The following is an 18,744-nucleotide window of genomic DNA, read 5'->3' on the forward strand; positions in this document are numbered from 1 at the left end:
CGGACTAAGTTTTAAGCACTGATAAAACTGTGATGTTTGTGTCTAGTATACTGATGGGAGAGGACACAAACTTAAGCTGAGTAACAACTTACCGAATGGATTCTTAGCGATGATTGATTCCAGGGTCTCAAGGGGTTCAGATTCTCCCTCGGCATTAACTGCTGCAACCCTAAACTTGTACTCGTGTCCAGGTGTGAGGCCAGTTACAGCCAGCTCTGGAACACAAGAAGAAATTCAAAATAAAATGTCACTTTTGAGCGGCATTTAAACTGTATCAGATTACAAGGCGTCACAATATTGAGTTTGAAAACCATAACTAAACTAGATAACTATGAATTCATGAACCAAACTTATAGAATGTTTCAACATGTTCTCATCACCCAGCAGGGATGACTTCTGGCTGTTTTATACCTTCCAGTTGAACCTACCACTGGGCACAGCAGAAACCGATGTGTCACTTAAATCTGGGCAAACGTGGCACATCACTAACCGCAAATTTCGAGATTGTGGGGTGCAAGGGTAATTTGATAGGTCTAGTCTACTGCAGAAGATGAGTGTTGGAGTTGGTCGGGTTCATTCCTTAAGTATCAAATGTTGTTGCTAGCCTCAACACGGGTGTGCCACTCCCTACTTGCTTTGACTGGAGAGGCTGGTTTAGAGCTAGCCTTCCCTTCTTTCGGGGGACATGACTTTGAGATTAGTGCCCTAATTCTTCCTCATGGATCTCGATAGGAGGCAGCCCCTACCCCGTAACCTTACCCATCCTGAATATCCTGTCACTCTGGACGCAGTGCTAACGTCCTTATAGGACTAAGTGCAATTTATAAGCTCCTAGTCTTAAAAGAAAAAAATGTTCTCATAGGTTATTCACAATTATTATCTTAAATGAAAAATAACTTCATATCAACACATGTATCCTAAAGTGCTTTTTTTTAAGAATAAAGTTATTGGTAGAAAACTAAATATTGTATTGTTATGTTATGTTGCGGTGGAAATAACTGGTCAGTAGTTCTTTTATCTACCAGATATTGGCTGTAATTATTTATATTAGCTGGAAGATCTTTCCACTGGTACAAATGGTATTTTCATTATGTGCCTAAGGGGGTGGGAGTAAGAATTAAAGAGCATGAGATCCTGAAATTAGCACAGTCTATGTGTGATCAACTGAACTGCCATTAATACACTGACTAGAATCTACAATTCTAGCACAAGGGTTAAATATTTTTCTATAATTAATTATTGATAGTGTTTAACACGCATATACCAACGTGTGTGTTAGAAAACTACACTTCACTTCGCTCTCATACACAAAATGACAAAGTATGTGGTGGTTAAAAAATTCAATTTTGATTTCCAGTGGAAACATCCATCTTTGGATCCCACGTCCAAAATTTCGTTTTTGAAATTGTTCTCCCAAAATGTGGATGTGTTTGTACATTGGCTGTGACCAAATAAACAAACCAATTTTGGCAAAATTTTGCAATGAGAATGTACTTAGTGATATATGAAGTTGCAAATATATTTATAAGATTTCCCCCCAAAACTATGGTAAAAATTCCTAAATGTCATCTTTAATGAACATACAATTTTATCTGTATCAAGCCTAATAAAGCCTAATACCTGTAATTTTCAAAACGCTATTAAGAGTGCAGTCTAATTACGACAACCTTTTTAATGAAAACCATAAACACAATCATAATACTAGATATAAAATTAATTTTCAATATCCAAGACATCATCTAAAAGTGGTGTGAAAGGCACCATCCTACATGGGGAAAAAATGTTTCAATAAATTAACTTTAGGTTTTAAGGAATTAATGTATTCAAGCGCATTCCGAGATAACATTAAGGAGTTGTTACTTAAAAAAACATATTATAATGTAAGTGAAGTTTTAAATGAAGTTTTTTAAATTTTAAGTACTGTATTACTGTTTGTTAATGTTGATTTTTACATTTTTGAGTATGTCTACAAGTTGCCATAATTGCTTTCCTATGATAAGTTAATTAATACCCTGTTTTATTATGTGTTTTATTGCTGTTTTGCGTGTTTTATTGTATTGTGTGTTTGGTTGTTTGGATTTACTCAAACAAGAGTAATGCAGATTGTATTTGACAATGTCATCTGTTTCATAGCTGTGCTAAATTATTATTAAACGTTTATGACAATAAAGATTTATTATTATTATTATTATCATACCTGGCTCTGAAGATCTTCCGCAAGGCACCCATGCAGCCTTCAGTGGATCATACTTTTCCACAAGGTAGTACTCAATAGGAGTGCCTCCATCATCCTTTGGCCTCTTCCACTTCAGCTTGCAACCCTCCTTGTGTACATCCGACACCTGCAACAGGCAATTTGTAGCTCAATGTGGATGCTATATATTGGTAGAATGAGTCTGAACACATGTGTTTTCATTTGATTTAGAGCACTGAGGTGAGTTTCACCTTACGTCTGTTTGAATAATTTCCCTCCAGGGACAAATATATAGCTATAACGTTCAAAATATAGGAGTGTGCTAAATTATAATTTTTTTATAAAATCACTAAAGCTGAAAAAAAGGCATAAAATAGGACCAAAATCTTTGTCTGTAGTATAGGTGTAAGATAATAAAAATTGTATTTGATAACCAAGAAATTTTGATGGTGTTGGACTACAGATTTGTCTGGAATTATTATCAGATGGTTCTTCTCTCACCAGAACCAACAAAATTATAGTTTGTTGATTTCCAGGTCATGAGAGGAAATTAAAAAGGTTGATATTTTGGCAAATTTTGACTAAGAACGAAGCACAACAGGACCTAAACCATTGTGGAATAAACAAGTGTATGGCATCCAGGGCTATTTTTAACTTAGTACACCCAACACACTAAGAGACAGTTGTCAGGCTTTAGATTTTCTTCATTCATCTTTTCATAGGGTATCATGTGATCTTCTCTCCATGCAGAAAGTTTACCTTCTTGGATAATTCCTAATCACAGAATATTTCAGGAAACATACTCATGTTTACAGAGTGAGTATATTTTTACAGATAATCCACTTTGTAGGCTATACAATGAACAAGACGAAATTGCAGAAGGGTTGGATTTTTATTGTCCTGTCTATTGTTTTGCCATCTTGGCACTGTGGACAACAATGGTAGTTTCCTCAGGAAGACCTGATTGGTTGTTTTCAGTGTTTTGTGGTACTACTGAAGATTTTAAGTGTGAAGGCTTAATTTTATACTTCTACGGTAAGCATAATGGCCTTGAGGCCAAATGCTTGGGTATAAAGCACCCCTTAGAAGAAGAAGAAGTACTGACCTGCAGTGGCCCTTGCGGCTTGTCTGGCTTGTCGGTAACAGTGACGTTGATAGTGACAGAGTCTCGTCCGGAACTGTTACTTGCTGTTACTGTATATTCGCCTGAGTCACCTCGTTGTACCGGCCTGATCACCAACTTCGTATTGTAGTCTGAGTTGTCAACGGTCACGTACTTCCCATTCCTACAACACATTAACATTAACAATTGAAAGTAAGAGGAAGTTTTGCCTGTTAAATAAGATAAAAATATGTGGTATTTGGTTTTTGATTTTTGAATAAAATATTAGTAAATTTAAAAGAAAAATTATACAAAAAATCATATTGTAGTGTTGGCAGTTATCCAAACTAAATTGTTCAACAGATTTCTTGAGTTTGTTAGTAGTTAATTATTATAGATATGTCAATGTACGGAGATTACAAGGAATATTAGCTTAAAATTGTGACTCTCAAATAAGTATAATAAAATCTAATTCCTCACGTGTTTCAATTCCAAAACATCATTTACTTTCTTAAAAGGAGCAGGAGACTTGGATAAATAACATCTAAATTGATTCCAATTTCAAACCAAATTACATCATTTCTCAAATAATATAGAACTCAACGAAGTTGTACATGATGAAATTTGGTTTCAAATATAACAATAACCTACCATGATTTGTGAAGAGCCAACAGTTTGTGAAACAGTAAAACTCAACTTGATAACAGACTGTGAAGTAACCACAGAAACCTTACAGTTCAGACGTTACTTACTTGAGAGGAACACCTCCAGCTCTCCATTCGATGGTTGGAGGAGGTTCACCGATGACATTTGCATCAAACTTGAGTGTTGAGCCAGCTGACAATGTGACATCACGTAGATTGCGCCTGTCAATCCTTGGAGCCACTGTCACAGAATTTCACAATTTTACAACAAACAGTATTAGTTAGTACATTATCAATTGTAAAACTAACATAATACATTTTTAAAATATAAAAATTAAGTAGTTACAATCCGTCCATAAACCTAAGTAAACGTTGCGTTGTGCAATGTTTATACAAACTTTTAAAATGCTACCAAAGAAGAAATACAGTGAGCAACAAAATACAGTAGTTTAGTTAAATAACTTACTATTTCAAAAATTATTGGAGATAACTGAAAAAGGGAAATTCAAGAGAAGAACTGTTACTTAATTGTTATGTGAAGAACAAAAAATTGGGTTGTTTGTAACTAAATCTATTTGAATCACTTGGAAGTAATCTTATTTGGTCTCACTTGGAATCTTATTTGGTAGACAAATCAAAATTTGTATAACTTGGAGACCAAAGATTGGACCTGAGGATGGTGGTGACGTGGGGAGTTCCACAGGGCTCTGTCCTTGGTCCCTTCCTTTTCATCAATTTTTGTTAATGACTTACCTAATTTTCTTACAAAAAAGTGCCTTTTTTATGCCGATGACACCACACTTTTTACATTTAGTCCTGACCGAGAATGTAATGAATTGGTAATCAATTATATGAAGGAGCATTGTGATCTTTGGTTTTCATCCACAAAGCTTATCTTAAATCATGATAAAACTGAAGAAATTATCTTTAGTTTAAGTAAATCTACACATAAGACAGTTAAACTTCTTGGAATTAATTTGGATTCTAAATTGATGTGGGACATTCATACAAAGCATTTATGTACTTGCCTTGAGTTTTATTTCTCAACCGTAAATTAACAATGTGTACTCATTTAGATTTAGTGACCCAAGCTTATTATGCATTTTTTCATTCATGTTTACTTTATGGTATTACTCTTTGGGGTAATTACTGTGGAGCCCAAGAAGTTTTCATGTGGCAAAAAAGTGGTCAGGTGTATAAAAGGTCTGGGGGATAGAGTTTCGTGTCGAATTATATTTCCTGAGCTTAAAATACTCACATTACCTAGTCTATTCATCTTCTACAGTCTCATCCATGTCAAGGAAAACTTAAATAGTTTTATTTCAAGAGGTTCAATCCACTGTTACAACACCAGAGGTCAAGATCTGTTGGAGATATGCTAGACTGAGTAAAAGCAAAAGTCTTTTTTAGATTTGTTTGTATAAAACTTTTTAATAAATTGCCCTTAAACATTAGAAACCTTCCAGTTACAGCTTTTAAAACAAAAATTAAAAATGGGTTGATCAGTCAAGCACTTTATAGAGTAACTGAATTTGAAAATGGGAATTTCTTCTGTAAAATTGTAATCCAAGATGTTATGTAAAAATTTGTTTCTTACTTGAATGTTTATATTTATTTGTGTGTTTAATTTATTTATATGTTTTAAACTTATTAAATATATTGTTATACATTTTAAATGTAGATTTACAATATCTTATTCACTTTTGTTGACTACAATTGTATTTTATTTGACCCATTTAATTTGACATGTAACCTTTAATACCTAAGATTAAGGCTAAGTGTAAGTTTGACTATGTCTATTGCAACCACAGTTGACTAATGATAATAAACATATTTCATTTCAGTTCATTTCATTAATAGTTAGCAAAATGCCAATACTAGAGGAGATACTCACAAAATCGAGGTTTGGCAGTAAAACTCTTGCTGGCATCTCCGGGTTCACTCTGTCCTGCCTTGTTCACTGCTATTACTCGGAACTGGTACTCATTGCCCTCAATCAGGCCACTGACTACTGCCTGCGGAGTGGCTGTGTTGGTCTCCACAGCCTTCTCCCATATCGTGCTAGAACATAGAGGATAAATTATGTTACAATGTTTACGTAACCTAACTGATCTGTAATCCATTTTTACTTTGAATTAGTTTAATTATATACCTTAAGAATTACGTCAACATTCGTAGACAGATTATTAGAAATTCTACAGTTATTTTCAAGATTTCAGGGAAACTGTTCTAGTACAAGAACCATGATAAAAGAACTTCCAAACAAAAATTTATAACCGTAAAAGACAGTTGAGAAACTCTCATTCATAAAAATTAAATTCAAATTGTGATGGAAAAAGAACATTACAATCAATCAACTGATTTGGTTTTTTTCCAAAATGGAATCAAGTAAACAATTTTCTTTGAAACTCGAAAGTTTACCTTGAATGAGAAACAGAATTTCTAGATTCCTCTGCTTTAAATAAAGAGTTATTGGTCTTTAATGAAAGCTTGAGGACTAATCATGAAAAGACAAATTATATCAACTTCTGTTTACGTGCGTTGAATACTTATGAAACCCCAACAGTAATGGTGGATAACATTGTTCTGGAGGAAACTGATTCTGCCAAATTTCTAGGAATACACCTAGATAAAGGGTTAACCTGGAAGTTCAGATTGAAAGTGTATGTGCTAAATTAGCAACTGGAATTTTTGTCCTTCGAAATTTATCAAAGCTTTGTACGTCCGATGTTTTAATGATGGCTTACTATGGATAAATATTTCGATACCTGTCGTACAGAATTTCTCTGTGGGGCAGTTGTGCCATATCAAACTTGGAAAGAGTATTCAGACTGCAACAAAACTGTTCGAAATCATTGCAAAATTGATCAACAGAAAGTCATGTCAAAGTGCCTTCAGGGCACTCAACTTGCTAACTCTATCCAGCTTGTATATTTTAGAGACTTCATTTTACTGTCGATTTCAGTGTATATTGACACAGGGCAGTGATATACACAGATACAAGACAAGAGCTCGGAAACGCTTTCGAGCCCGACAGCATAGAACAGCAGCATTTGAACTCCTCCCTTCTCAAGCTGGGATCAAATTCATTAACACTAAGTTCAGAAACAAATCCAAAGAAATTTAAAACCCAATTAAAACACTACCTGGTGTCTTGTGCTTTTTACTCATTTGGTGAGTTCATGGAGCACACTTGGGATTGATATTCGCGGCGGTGTTGCAATCCTGGGGGTTGATCCCACGAAATTTTGAATTTTGTTTCTTTGTATGTGTATGAATGTGTGCCTGCGTGCAGCTATATGGAAAGTCGAGTGAATGGATTTAGTTTTTAAGATAAATACTGTAAAAATTTGTATTATTGACTATTGTAATACAATTTAATATATATTGTCAACGCAATAAATATATTCTACTCTATTCTATATTACTAGAATAATTTACCCACAAAGGAAGATCAATTGTTAATTACCTGTATTTGTCTTTCTTCTCAATGATGTAGCCTGTTATGGGGGAGCCTCCATCAGAGATGGGCTCCTTCCAGATGAGGTCTACATGGTTCTGACTCCAGTCAACTGGATCTGGCGCTCCAGGTGCACTTGGTACAGCTAAAGAGAACAAATAACTTAATTTTTGCTAGCAGATAAAATTGCTAAATTACTTCTTATGTTGGAGCTGAGGAGGTAGAAAGGACAGAATAAATAAACTAACCGCACTGTCAATCTATTCTCTACACAACTGCAATAAAGGGCAATTTATTTAAATTTACATTTTTAAGTACTATGGAGGAGTTTTTCCTGAGATAATAAAAATCATCATTTTATTACTATTATAAGTTTTCTGTAACTAACCTGAACAATAAAAATAACTTAAATAAACTTAAAGAACTTAAAAAATATCTTAGTAAATCTAGCAGCATACAGTTTAGATGAAGTTATAGATCATATTGAAGCTAACATAGCCTAGTTATGAATATTTTACTTTTATAATACAATTTGTTTTGTATGTGATGACGATGCCATGCATACCACATTTGTAACGGCAATAAAATTCTGATTCTGATTCTGAATACAACCCATTGTATTGTATAAAAAAATCAAATCGGTTAGCACTAAGTCCTAATTTTTAAGGTTAATCAAACTTGAAGTTAAACATTATAATTAATTCAGGTTTTTACAACTTTCTTGTATAAGACCGTACCATTTTCTTTGTCAGGGTGACTAACATAATAGAGGGGAAAGTGGAAACAGAAACTTACTGAATGGATCCTTGGCAACAATGGAGCCTAGGGTTTCCAAGGGCTCGGATTCGCCCTCCTTGTTGATTGCCTTCACCCGGAACTTGTACTCATGGCCTGGAGTGAGTCCTGTCACATCCATCTCAGGGTCCTTGCAGCGGCCAACCGGCAGCCACACGCCCGTGTCTGGATCGTACTTCTCCACCAGGTAGCCCTCTATTGGCTCTCCGCCATCGTCCTTTGGTTTCTTCCATTTCAGCTTGCAGCCATCCTTGTGGACATCGGACACCTCTAGGGGCCCTTCAGGCTTTCCAGGCTTAGCTGAGAAGAGAAATAATTTATGAACGCATTTGTGCAGAGTGTAAAGCTTAATTTATATGAGCGAGTACTAAAATAGTTTCTAGTTTCCTATTTAGTTTTGTATAGTACTGGATTCCAGCAACAAGATACGTATTGCAGCTAGTGATACAAATGCATAATAATGTCTGCACATTTGGTAAAGAGCACATGAATATTAAGATTTCTCCAATTTAAAATTAAAGAAACATAAATCATGATTAGTTGAAGACAACATAATTATTGGAAAAAACATGTATTAAATTATAATATATTTTGAACAAACTATTAATTTTACAGTATTGCATTACCATTGGACTAAAGACCAATTTTAAAGAAATTTAACAAGTCAGAGTGAAAACATCAATAAATCAGTTGTTAACATTATTAAACCCTTGTTTATTTATTTTGATAAATACTATAAATATCTTTTTAGTCAATGGTAAATGTATTATTCAATTTGTTGCCATTCTATTATTTTAATATGAAAAAATATCTAGCAGCTAATTAAAGATATTTGCTGTCTTCTTCCAGAACTAATATGTTACCTTAAAACCTCCAAATTTCTATTTATCAGGTTGTCTGGTAGCTATTCAACATGGTTTGCTTTTATATAATCTAAGAAAATGACATATATGTTTATGTGTGAGTGATTGTGTGATGTTTTGTTTATGAAGGAGAACTATTTAGTTTTACTATTAACCATTACATTTTATTGTAATATTACGGTTATTTATTTTACTTAGTGCAGGTAAAGTGTAAGAATGGCATTGTGTCTTTTATTTTGAGAGAAAAACGTAGGATTAAAATTTAATTCTAACACATTCAAAAAGTTAAAACATTTAGAGTATTTATTGATGGCTTACTATGTTTATGAATAATTTGAAGGCCACAAGAACAATTTATAAAATGCTGAGTAAAAACTCTGACAAAGATATAAGTTTGAAACTTTACATACAATTTATATATTTTTTTTTATTAAGGAAATTTGGTAAAGTTTATAAAAGGAAATAAAATTTAAAATATACTATTATAGGAGAATACTGTTATTCCAACCAATACTTACATACAACGGTGACCTCAACTTCTGCAGTGTCGGAACCGTATTTGTTGATGGCCTGGATCTTGTAAATGCCAGTATCTTTACGCTCAGGGTTCTTGTGGAAGAACTTGGTGTGATTGGGTTCGTTGTCAATCTGCTTGACAGAGTTGCTGTGGATCTCCTTGTTGTTCAGAATCCATGTGATCTCTGGAGGAGGCTCTCCTAGGACCTTCACATCAAACATGAAGGGTTCCCCTTCTTTTATCGTGATGTTCTTCAGATTTCTACGGTCAATCTTAGGAGCCACTGAGAAAATAAGAATATTTAAGTACAACTGCTCTGAAAGGTAACTACAGAAATTACAGGAGGTGAGTAATTTATATACCCCAGATAAGAGTTTTAAATCAGTAAAGAATTCTTTTTTTATATTTGAATAACTGTGATACATTTGTTATAAGTACTGTAACTTTAAAAGGTCAGTTTTGCATGTTATTAATTACAAATAAAATATAACAAATATTTAATTTACAAGATCAGAAGTATTAATGACTTACATTTTCTCGGTTTAGTGACAATGGACTTGCTGGGCTGGCTAGCCTCGCCTGGTCCGGCCTCGTTGATGGCACGCACGCGGAACTCATATTCCACTCCCTCCTCGAGGTTGTCTGCGCGACCCTTACACTCGGGGCTGTGCAGCTCAGCGGCCTTGGTCCACTTGGGGTTGCCCTTCTCCCTCTTCTCAATGATGTAGCCAGTGATGGGTGAGCCTCCGTCCTTGGATGGTGGTTGCCACTTGAGGTCAACGTAGTCTCTATCCCAGTCTGTGATATCTGGTGTGCCCGGTGGGCCAGGTTCATCTGTAACACCACCACCGTAGTTACAAATTATTTCTAGGAGTCTTCTTTTATGTGGACTAGTTATCTTCACTGATTCACCAAGTTCAGGAAAGATGCACCATGCAAAATTTGAGCCTCTGTGATCAAAAGGTGTCACTTCACGTCACTTGTTCATTACTTGCCCCAACTAAAGCTGACTAAGGAAAATGCTTTCTTTTCTCCTGGAGCCATCTCTAAACAAAATTTCATTGCGATTAAGGGTCCATCCAAAAGAGAATCAAACAGGCTTTAAAAGCTTCACGATCTATTAACTTCTATTTATGTATGGTACAAACGTCATATTGATAATTTGAAAAAATATAAATCTAAACAGGGTTATATTAATACTCAGTTTAGTTTGTTGAATATCAGTTGTCAGCACAGAAATTTTGTTATAAACAAGTTATAAAGTGAACAAATTTAAGTCAGTTGGGTATAAGTTGTATCTTTTCGGATTCATGGTATTGTACTGTTTATAGGACTGAGTAAGAAACTAGGCACACTAACCAAATGGATTCTTTGCAATGATCGGATGGTCAGCATCCAAAGGCTCTGATTCACCCTCAGCGTTGACTGCCATCACCCTGAACTTGTACTCTTGCCCAGGGACAAGATTCTCCACATCCATCTTGGGCTCCTTGGAGCGGCCCGCTGGCACCCAGCGTCCTAACAACATAATACCATGGTTAGTACATACATAGCATTAATAATCTTATTTTACCTGGCAAATAAATTTGCTTAATTAGAAATGTAGCACAAAGCAAATATTAAAGACCAGTTCTGTCAATAAAACCTCAGATGAAGTTCATGCTAATAATTTAAGCAATAACATAAAAAATATTTTACCTATTAATTTTTCTGGAAAAGTAAACATAAAAAGTATTCAAACCAATAGTTGAAAATGTTTTCTATAGGTCTTGAAGTTTAATGTTCCCTGCCATCAAAATCAAGCGGGACATCCAACTTTTTACAATCCTTTTCCATCAGATAATAGAAGAGATAATGCAATGGTTATGTACTCTATGTATATTTAACCAAGTAGTTCTTTATAGCTTTAGGAGAGCAGATTCTTTCTAGAATTATTATGAATTAGTATTGATTAAAATAATTCATTTACATAAGAATCTAGCACAACATTTGTTGTTGGATGTGGTAGAGTTTCAATGAAATTTCAAAAGACACAATGAAAAAACTAAAACAAGTTTTTATACCTGTTTCAGTGTCCATTTTCTCAACTTGGTAATATTCAATTGGTACACCACCATCATCTTCTGGTGGGTTCCACTTGAGGGTACAGCCCTCCTTGTGGACATCAGAGATCTTCAGAGGGCCTTCTGGCTTGCCTGGTTTATCTGTAACATGGGTGTTCATCATTAAGTACGTGTTGTTCCCAAAACAGTTTACATTTCTGGAATATACATGGAATATACTGTTAACAAATATGAATAAAGTTACATAAACATCAAGTTATGATTCAAAGCAATATATTTTACAAAAAAAATGAACAATATTTTAGCAAAAATAACTACTGCCATTCATTCTCTCTGAGACAAACGGCAGATTGGTTCACTACTTTTTTCGTCTAACTATACAGTATGTATTAAAGAGCTATTGATTTAATTTCTTTAGTTTACATATCTTCCATTAATTCATTACACTTATGATTCCTTTACCTGACTCTTGAGATCAACTAACAATTATAAAAAAATATTGACAACAAAACCGAGTGTGATAACTAAAAGTGGTAATATTTAAAGGAGAGACGGTATTTCAGTCATCGGTACTTTGTAACGGTTACTTTTCTCCAGTATCTTTTTATTACGTATTTCTCACAGTATAACGGTTACTGAGAATCCAGAATACTGATGACAGATACTTTGTATCTAGTACTCCATATGGTTATAGGATAAAGATATTTTCTCATACTGATTACTTTACTAGTCTTGAAGTACTCATATCCTTACTGATACTGAATACTGAAATACTGATTTTAGGCTGACAAATACAAAATAAATACTGTGATCATAACGCTCCAACTGCAAAATATTGATAATTCACAATCTAAATCACTTATCAACCCCGGTGTCAGTGTGATATTCTTGAATTAGTTATTGAGTAATAAATATATTTTTTCAAAGAAAACTAAACAGTTTATATAATACATTGAGTTAAAAGTGTTTAATTATGTAAACTATGATTAGATATTTTATGCTTTTAATTCAAATTATGAGTAATACAAAACCGTGTTAATGTACAAAAAATTTTTAATCATTTGTAAAATATAATTTTATGTTCATAACCTTAAAAAGATACCCAGTGTCACAGCCCATTTGACTCTATTCAAAGAAGCAGAAGTTCAATTTGTCGTACAATTCATTAATTACATCTCAAAAAGTATAAACTTTTGAATAATAATACATTATGTTTGTAAATTTTTTACAGTATTGCATGGTACTTTTAAATACTATTAATTACATCAAAGCATTTACAAAACTGTGTGTTTGATACTGATTTCAAGTATCCAGTATTTGTACTCAGTATCACCGAGTAACAATATCAGAATTAATGGTTACAGGTTCGTACTGATTTAGCCCATCTCTAGTTGTATTACCTAGGACTGTGACCTCAATGGAAGCCTCGTCTCTGCCGGATGCATTCTCGGCCTTAATAGTGTAAGTGCCGGTCTGCTTGCGGGTAATGAGGACAATGGACAGTTTGGTCTTGTAGTCCTCCGAGTCTATGGTCAGGTTGTCTTGGCTATCCAGCCTGGCCTTGTTCTGGTACCAGGTCTTTGTTGGAGGAGGCTCTCCACTGATCTTCACGTCCAGCTTTAGATTCTGTCCAGCCTTCAGGATAATGTCCTTAAGGTTGGTGCGGTCGATGCGAGGTGGTACTGTCAAAAGAAGAATATTTTAAAAGACGGATATCGATTGCTATTCGTAAAGGTATTTTGACAAATAAATTTGGTGAAGTTAGTTTGGCTATTGGCAAGCAATGGATTTTTGTACAAGTAAGTGTGGTCAAATTTAACAGAAAAGTTCCAATCAAATATTGTTTTGAAATAGAAACACACACAGGCTGTGTTTGTTCATCGTATTTATAGAAAGATCTCAAAAACCAACACCTGTTATAAAAATAAATCTTTAACATAAGAAGATATTAAGGTATCATTTCACCTTCCACTCAGTGCAGTATCTGAAATTAGACAGTTTCACAGACTTCACTTCCGGAATCTTGAGTCCACGTCTGTCTGTAAAGTTCCAAAAAAATTCTATAACTTTTCTGGTCTAGTTATTTTTGATGTTGAAACGATTTGCAAAAAACTGTTTGATTAAGCATCGTCATCACAAACTTTTATAAATCTCTTCAGGTCGACGTGGCCTTCAGATTCCGGGAGTTTAGTCTGTGACAGTGTCTAAATTCAGATGCTTCTCTAAATGTGAAATGGAGATAAATTCAACATTCTCATTGAACGCTCCAACGCTCCTTCTCACCATACCTACATTATGTTAAAACTAGTAACTGCTAATAAAATAGAATAAAATAATGTGAAACTATAAGAAAGCCTACAAATGTAAGTACGTACCATTTCTGTCCTTGGCAACAATGGGGTCACTGGGCTCACTGGGTTTGCTCTGACCTCCCTTGTTGACAGCGATCACGCGGAACTGGTACTTCATACCTTCCGTAAGTTCAGGCACCTTGCCCTCGCACTTGTTACCAGTGATCTCCACTGCCTTCTGCCACTTGGAACTGCAATCACAACATTAACACTTCTTATTTATTTCATGAGTAGTTCTAATTTATCCATTAACGCTAATTGGAAGGTTTTTAAAGTATGAAGTTCCACTCATGAATTAGTGAATAAAACTAGTTTAAGGATTGGGACATTTGTTGTGAAAGATAAAAGATGTGCCATTTATATACAAGTACAACTTAAGAGGGCACATAAGTTTCAAAATTCTTCACGTAAAAGAGGTATTGATTTCATAAGCCACAATTAGTTCATTAAGAATTAGGAAAATGACTTAATCTTTGCACTAGGAGTCGAACTGTGTGTGGAAATGCTCTCTGAACCATTAGCAATAATCGTAAATGCAGGAGATGCTTTGGGACTGAACAGTAATTATTAGAATGGGTCAGGAATAAACAGGAATATTTCATGTAAACTAGAAAAAAAAACCTTGAAAAGAGTCAAAATAATAATTAGTTTTGATTTACTTAAACTACACTTGGTTCGATTACATATTTAAACAAACTTCTATTTACAGCATACTTATGTAAGAAAAAAACCACCTGTGAAAGTATTAAAAACTTAACGAGACAAGTGTATTATTGATATTTAACCATGTAAAGGTTGAAAAATAGAGTTTGCCACATCCAGACCCAGTTCTCTATCCACTACTACTACACAAAGTTCAGATGATCAAATGTTGCCTTCTAAATTAACTTATGACATCTATTGTCACTATACAGCCTGGTTAGTGGTGAAGTAAAGTAAGCAATACACTCTCCCCTTTCAAAACCCATCCTCACATGAGGTGCTCTAATTGGAATGACTAGAAAGTAAAGAATTCATCGACTTAACTCTGCCACCAAGTGGCATATGGCATTAACACTCTCCTTCCTCAACAATGTTTCTTGGTGCAAAGTATTGTCCACATTTTGGATGTGAATTCATCCAATCAATATTTACAGGCAATTGCCAAGGTGTATAATGGGACAAATAGAACTCCAGACTAAAAATGACACATTACGTCCACAATGTATTTGATAGGGAAGTAGGTTTCATGATGATTAAATTTGTTAATCATTACAGAAAATTTAGTTAATTCATAAACATTATGATGCACGTTCACATTAATTTTATCTTGTTGATGTGCCTATAAATAGACTAAAACAACCTTTCTGGATTAAAATGCAGATCATACTGTGTATATTGCATTTCCTAATCAGTATCAAACTGAAGATATAAGATTTTAATAACAAAGACCACTAGAATATTCTTTACTTTTAGAATGACCCTTTTAAGAACATTGAGTGAGATGTGGATGTTGAGTTTAGCTCCATTTCACCTTCCTTTAGTGCAGCGTCTGAAATCTGACACTGTCACAGACTTGACTCTGAGAGTCCATGCCTGTCTGAAGAGATCCAAAAAAGAACACTGGTTACCCAGCAGCCATCCATTGAAATCTAGATGAAGACATGTTCTCATTGTCTCATCATGAGCACACTGAAGTGAAATGGAGCTAAACTGTTCGTTCGAATTGAATCAGCCCTTCCCACCATGGCTGTGTGAGATGCACCAAGACCACTGCACAGTAACAAACCTGTATTGGTCCTTCTTCTCGATGATGTAGGAAGTGATGGGTGATCCACCATCACTGGCCGGTGCAGCCCACTTGAGGTAGGCATTGTTCTTGTCCCAGTCCTTGGCCACTGGCTTGCCTGGCCTGTCAGGCTCATCTGTGACAAATTATATTAGGTTATTTTTTTGGAAGAACTGAAGAAAATGTACAACTACAAACAGTTAATAAACATATGGCAGTTATTTTCCTAAAACGGATACACTGTTATTACCCATTACACTATTATCATACATAGTAAGTAAGAAATAGTGTTTACCGGAAGATGCAAGGGTTTTATAATTTAAAATTAACCATCAGAAAATTGGCTTTTAGGAGCCTAAATATAACAAGATACAGGCTTTACTGGTTTAATTCAAATTCAATATTAGCATCCAAAGTGATTAAAATAACAATCTAATTCCCAACAAGAATTGTAGTATTATAGTAGTTAAGTGTGCTGAAAAGAAGTTGTACAGCATAACCCGCAGTTTAATCCATTTAACAATCATATCAACCATCATATGATCAATGATAAAATATCTTGTCATACAGTATTTGTTTTAACAATGACTTTTTCTTTCTCAAACAAGTTGGTAAATACTCATAATTGTACATAGAAGTTGAAGAATAAGCTGAATTTACTCTTCACAATATAGCGCTACTGATCTTTTGTTTTCCACAACTGTTTTTACAACAGCAACTAGTTTCGCATTTTACGGCATCGGTTGCGTGTATGTGCTGTAAAAATGGAAAATTAACGATCATCCGAATTGGATCGGTAGTTATTAGAGAGTGTAATAGGAAATATTATAATAGTTCATGGAATAATATATACAATATCTTTTTAAAAAATATAGATTATGTATAACTTATACACAATAATCCAGATCAACACCGAAAGGTATGATGTGACACAGCATTACTGTTCTGCTGCGGACATGCAACTTATTTACCTCCACTAGGACACGCAAAGTTAAACATTGATTCGCAATAGGTTAATGGTTCAACTCATAAAGATAAACCTCTAGAGTACTACACATAAATTTGGGGTCTATAGGTTAGCATTCTTTACTTTTATGGGAGAACAGCTCATGAGGTCAAAAGTCAATAGAAAATATTAAATATGAATATATAGAAAGTTGCATATAATTTTAATATCATTGATGAGACCAATCCAATGATTAGGAAACTGAACAATCCTGATTGTGAACATCTAAAGTTTTGAACATTGAAAACTAAACTTTTTATAAAAGGTTCATTAAAACCATGATGCAAAATATGAATTTGGGATGGAAAGAGCTGAAAATGAAATGGTGCATATGATTTATCCTAAGAAATTATCTTTTATCTTTAGATCTCCTTCTCTCTGTTAATGTCCCCAAAATGGTGTAAATATAATTACTTTGGATCTTCACTAGTATTCAACGTTTTAACATAGCTGTAATTTTGTTCAGGGTTGTCCAAACTTAATTTTCATAGCATAATTTTCTTTTAATAAGATTTTTATATTGATATGCGGAATATTACCTTTATAAGCTAAACCATTAGAGAATAATAATTGTAACAATACATTTCAGCACTTCTGTATATAAAATAAAAATACAACTATTTAACTTAAATCTTGTTTGAGCGGCCCCACAAGCTGTTAAAAGCTCAATTTACATGATCTGTGTTTTTTACAACACAAGAAAAAGTTTTAACAAATTAAAAAAGTGAGCATATTATTAGAAAATTTAAATTTAATAATCAACGTTTGTTCTTAATGTTAATCTAATAATGTATATCAGTTGATGACATTTTTAAAGTAGTCTACAAGAAGAGATGCTTCTTTGAGTACAAAAGAATTTTGAAAGTAGCCATTTCAATTCTAAAAACTGATTTAATTGTTCTGAGAATAAGAACAATTAAATGTTACTTCTGAGTACATTTTAAACGTATTTCAACAGAGTAATGATCACTCTAGAAATGTGAAACTACTGACAAGGATTGAGTTAAGGACTGACAGAATGAGTTAAGGACTTACTGAATGGGTTCTTGGCAATGATAGAGGTGTCAGTCTCCAGAGGCTCAGACTCTCCTTCAGCATTGACAGCCTTCACTCTGAACTGGTACTCCTTGCCTTCGTGCAGTCCTCCAACCTGTGATGACATCCAGCACATCTCAACATTGTTTAAGTTTTCAAATAATTATGGCAGTAGAAACTTTGGTAAGGTAAAACAATGGATGTTGGAGGATAGGCTACTGAATTAAAGTGAGAAAGATCTTTCTAAAATAAAAGAAAAATGTAAAATTATAAAAACTCAAAATTTATGGATTGGGGTTATGGGATCCTACAATACAAGTTTTTTGTAGTATTGGTTCAAAAAAATATTACAATGTTACTTTTGTTTACCTGTTTTTTTTTTTTTTATTTTATTTTTTTCAATTTGTAATATTTTTTATTTCAAATAGAGCCGATGAACTAAAAGTCCAGCTGGAAAATCTTCCATGGCTTAGTTACCTCAACTCAATGATAAAACAGTTATACTATTACAGTCTCTACGCCTAATGTGTAACACTGATTGAAAAAAACGTTAGAGACTGGTCAATTGAAGTTACTTCCAGTAAGCGTAGCATTTTCAGGATTGTACAGAATGTCAAGTTATCTGATGTGTCAATATGCACCGTGTCAATACTCCCATTGTGCATTGACATTGTGTCGGAATCAGTCATGCTAATAAAAAGGTTTATTGTCGAAGCATTGACAATGCAACATTGTAAACAGCTGGCTGTAACTGTGTCCATATTCAACTGAATGCATTATACTCTCTTCTTTCAGCAACCAAGTTGTACTGAATAATGGTTGTGGCAACAAAACAGAATTGATTAAATAGCAGTAGCTCTTCTGTATATGGACATTTTCTGTATTGATCATTAGTTTAGTTTTTTGTAAATACAGTTTTTATAGAGTAAATAATGCTTTGAAATTT

At 34.1% G+C, this 18,744-nt stretch overlaps 1 protein-coding gene across 1 annotated transcript in view; it reads right to left on the minus strand.

The window, feature by feature from the left end:
- LOC124368748 (twitchin-like) overlaps positions 1 to 18,744 on the minus strand; it is a 260,447-nt gene that overhangs the window by 73,467 nt on the left and 168,236 nt on the right. The window contains 15 exon segments of the mRNA XM_046826091.1: positions 93 to 215; positions 2,198 to 2,342; positions 3,300 to 3,480; positions 4,049 to 4,181; positions 5,835 to 6,001; positions 7,410 to 7,545; positions 8,196 to 8,495; positions 9,577 to 9,858; positions 10,107 to 10,409; positions 10,935 to 11,093; positions 11,639 to 11,779; positions 13,039 to 13,320; positions 14,014 to 14,180; positions 15,758 to 15,893; positions 17,799 to 17,913. Coding sequence (XP_046682047.1) covers positions 93 to 215; positions 2,198 to 2,342; positions 3,300 to 3,480; positions 4,049 to 4,181; positions 5,835 to 6,001; positions 7,410 to 7,545; positions 8,196 to 8,495; positions 9,577 to 9,858; positions 10,107 to 10,409; positions 10,935 to 11,093; positions 11,639 to 11,779; positions 13,039 to 13,320; positions 14,014 to 14,180; positions 15,758 to 15,893; positions 17,799 to 17,913 — 2,770 coding nt within the window.

Source organism: Homalodisca vitripennis, chromosome X (assembly GCF_021130785.1).
Source record: "Homalodisca vitripennis isolate AUS2020 chromosome X, UT_GWSS_2.1, whole genome shotgun sequence".
Lineage (NCBI taxonomy): Eukaryota > Metazoa > Arthropoda > Insecta > Hemiptera > Cicadellidae > Homalodisca > Homalodisca vitripennis.